Raw genomic sequence first — 2,662 nt, 5'->3', positions numbered from 1 at the left:
CCGGCGATGCCGAAAACGCATTTTTCCGGATTCAACCTCATGTCATGTTTCCGAAGTTGATGAAAAACTTCCGTAAGGTCCCCTTTATGTGCGCAAAGATCATTTGACTTAACTACCATGTCATCAACGTAGACTTCGAGATTTTTGCCGATTTGATCTTTGAATACCTTGTCCATTAACCTCTGATAGGTTGCTCCTGCGTTTTTTAGTCCGAATGACATTACCCGATAACAGTAGTTGGCCGAGTCAGTGATGAAGGCTGTGTTGACCTCGTCCAGTGGGTGCATACAAATTTGATTGTACCCCGAATAAGCATCCAAGAAGGTCAATAGCTTATGTCCGGATGCCCCATCGACTAGTCGGTCTATATTAGGCAATGGGTACGCATCTTTGGGGTAGGCCTTGTTAAGATTGGTGTAATCCGTGCACATGCGCCATTTTCCATTTGGCTTTTTAACCATCACTACATTTGCCAGCCAAGTAGTGTATTGCACTTCCCGAATGAACCGGGCCTGTAACAACTTGGCAACTTTCGACTCAATCGCAATTTTTCTCTCTGTTCCCATTTTCCTTTTTCGTTGAGCAACCAGTTTGGCTGCTCGACAGATCGACAACCTGTGACACATAAATTCTGGGTCTATGCCCGACATATCCGAAGGCATCCAGGCAAACAAATCCTTGTTTGAGACGATTACTTTGCACAACGCGCGTCTTTCAGTTTCCGACAAATCGATACCAATGTAAGTAACCTGGGACGGGTGTGGGCCGACTTGTAGGGGGACCTTCTCCTCTATCGGTTCTGCACGCTCATCGTTTAACCTTGGGTCAAGGTCCCATGCTGAAGCCGATTCTGAGATCTGAGGGGTTATCGCGTGTACTCGTCTTGCCTTTGCTTGCCGTTCTTCAACTGGGGGTAGCCGCAGACTTGCAAAGTAGCATTCCCGAGCTTCTTTTTGATCGGCATGTATGGTGAGGATGCTCCCTTTGTTGGAGGGGAATTTCATGGCAAGATGGGGGGTAGAGACAACGGCTCACAAAGCATTCAACGACGGCCGACCCAGTAGAATGTTATATGATGTGCTGGCTTGAACAACAATGTATTTCACCTGGATGTCTCGATGTTCCTTTTCATCAAAGAAAAACCAAGTGGAGAGCTTGATGAATCCTCTCGTGTTGACTCTCTCACCTGCAAAACCTACAAGCGGTTCACTATAAGGAGTTAGCTCTTCCTCGGGGATGCCAAGTTGTTTGAAGGTATTCCAGTATAGAATATTGGCCGAATTGCCTTGATCTATCAATATTTTCTTCACAATGCAATTACGGATCTCAACACTAATGACCATAGGGTCATCTTGAACCGGGTCAATCCCTTGAAAGTCCTTGTCGGTAAATGTGATAGCGGGCATCCGCCGACCTGGACGTTGTTCGACACTATTGATCGACCTAACCGCTCGCAGATGTCTCTTTTGAGCCGACGAAGTTGATCCTCCCCCAGCAAAGCCCCCGACGATAGTATTGATCACACGCCTATGCGATACTTGTTGGTCATCTTTCCGATCGTGCGATCTGCTGCGCTCACGCCGATGTCTTTTTGAGTGCTCAGTTCGGTCTCGCTGCTGAGACTGGTACGAGGGGCGATGCCGAGATGTATTTGGCCGATCGATGAAATTTTGGAGTTGTCCTTGCTTGATGAGGTCTTCAATTCTATCCTTCAGGGCGACACACTCTTCAGTAGAATGTCCCCGATTGCGATGATACCTACAAGACTTGTTGGTGTCGGCCCTAGGGGGGGTTGATGCTCTCTTTGGAACCGCTAGACGCGCTTGCTCGAGTACTGCAGCTCGGCTTGCATTTAGTGGGGTATAGTGGGAGTACTTCAGACCCTGCGCAGGTCGATCCCGAAGAGTTAGCTCCTTGCCTCGCCCCCTGTATGGTTTCTCTGTTTGCTTTTCGGTTTTGGCTACTGGTTCGGCCCGAGCCTGATTACAATATTCAGCCAGTTCTTCCATCTGCATATATTTATCAGCTCTCCTCCGTAGGTCATTCATGTCCGAAGGAGGTTTTTTGCAAATGCTATTGACAAACGGTCCGGGTTTCAAGGCCGTAGTGAGGTGATGGAGCGCTACAGCAGGATTGAGGTCTCGGATTTCAAAAGTTGCTTTATTAAACCGATCCATGAAAGTCCGGAGTGATTCTTTTTTGTCTTGCCGAAGGCCTACCAGCGATAGAGACGTCAAGCTGTGAGGACGACTCGTTGCAAACTGAATAGTGAACTAGGATGACAAAGTGCTGAACGAATCGATAGAATTGGGGGGGGGGGAGTCGAGTGAACCAACTCAGAGCCCTGCCTTTGAGGGATGTTGGAAAAATCCGGCACAAAGCAGCATCATCCGTGGTGCTCAATGTTACCTGCGATGAAATTTTGGAGTTGTCCTTGCTTGATGAGGCATGCAAAGTCACTCATCGAGAAGTCTCGAGGAGTTCAACTCACTCAGCTAGATGTTGATCGTTCAGTTAGATGTTATTTGCTTAACAAGAGGCTCTAAGGAGCTGAGCTCACTTAATGACCGTTAAATGGTTGTTTTATCCTTGTGATCTTGATACTACCTTTTTACTAATGATTAATTGATGTATTAGAGAAAGTACATGGAATATGTGAGAT

General features: G+C 47.1%; 1 protein-coding gene across 1 annotated transcript; it reads right to left on the bottom strand.

Moving 5' to 3' along the window:
- Nucleotides 1-1,031: 1,031 nt before the first annotated feature.
- Nucleotides 1,032-2,048, bottom strand: LOC109791142 (uncharacterized). Its single transcript, XM_020350407.2, has one exon. It carries the CDS (start codon nucleotides 2,046-2,048, stop codon nucleotides 1,032-1,034), a length of 1,017 nt encoding a protein of 338 aa, XP_020205996.2.
- Between the last annotated feature and the right edge of the window lie 614 nt (nucleotides 2,049-2,662).

The sequence above is a fragment of the Cajanus cajan genome, chromosome 7, assembly GCF_000230855.2.
Source record: "Cajanus cajan strain Asha chromosome 7, NIPB_CcT2T_4, whole genome shotgun sequence".
Classification (NCBI taxonomy): Eukaryota; Viridiplantae; Streptophyta; class Magnoliopsida; order Fabales; family Fabaceae; genus Cajanus; species Cajanus cajan.
This window is presented reverse-complemented; position numbering and strand designations above follow the sequence as displayed.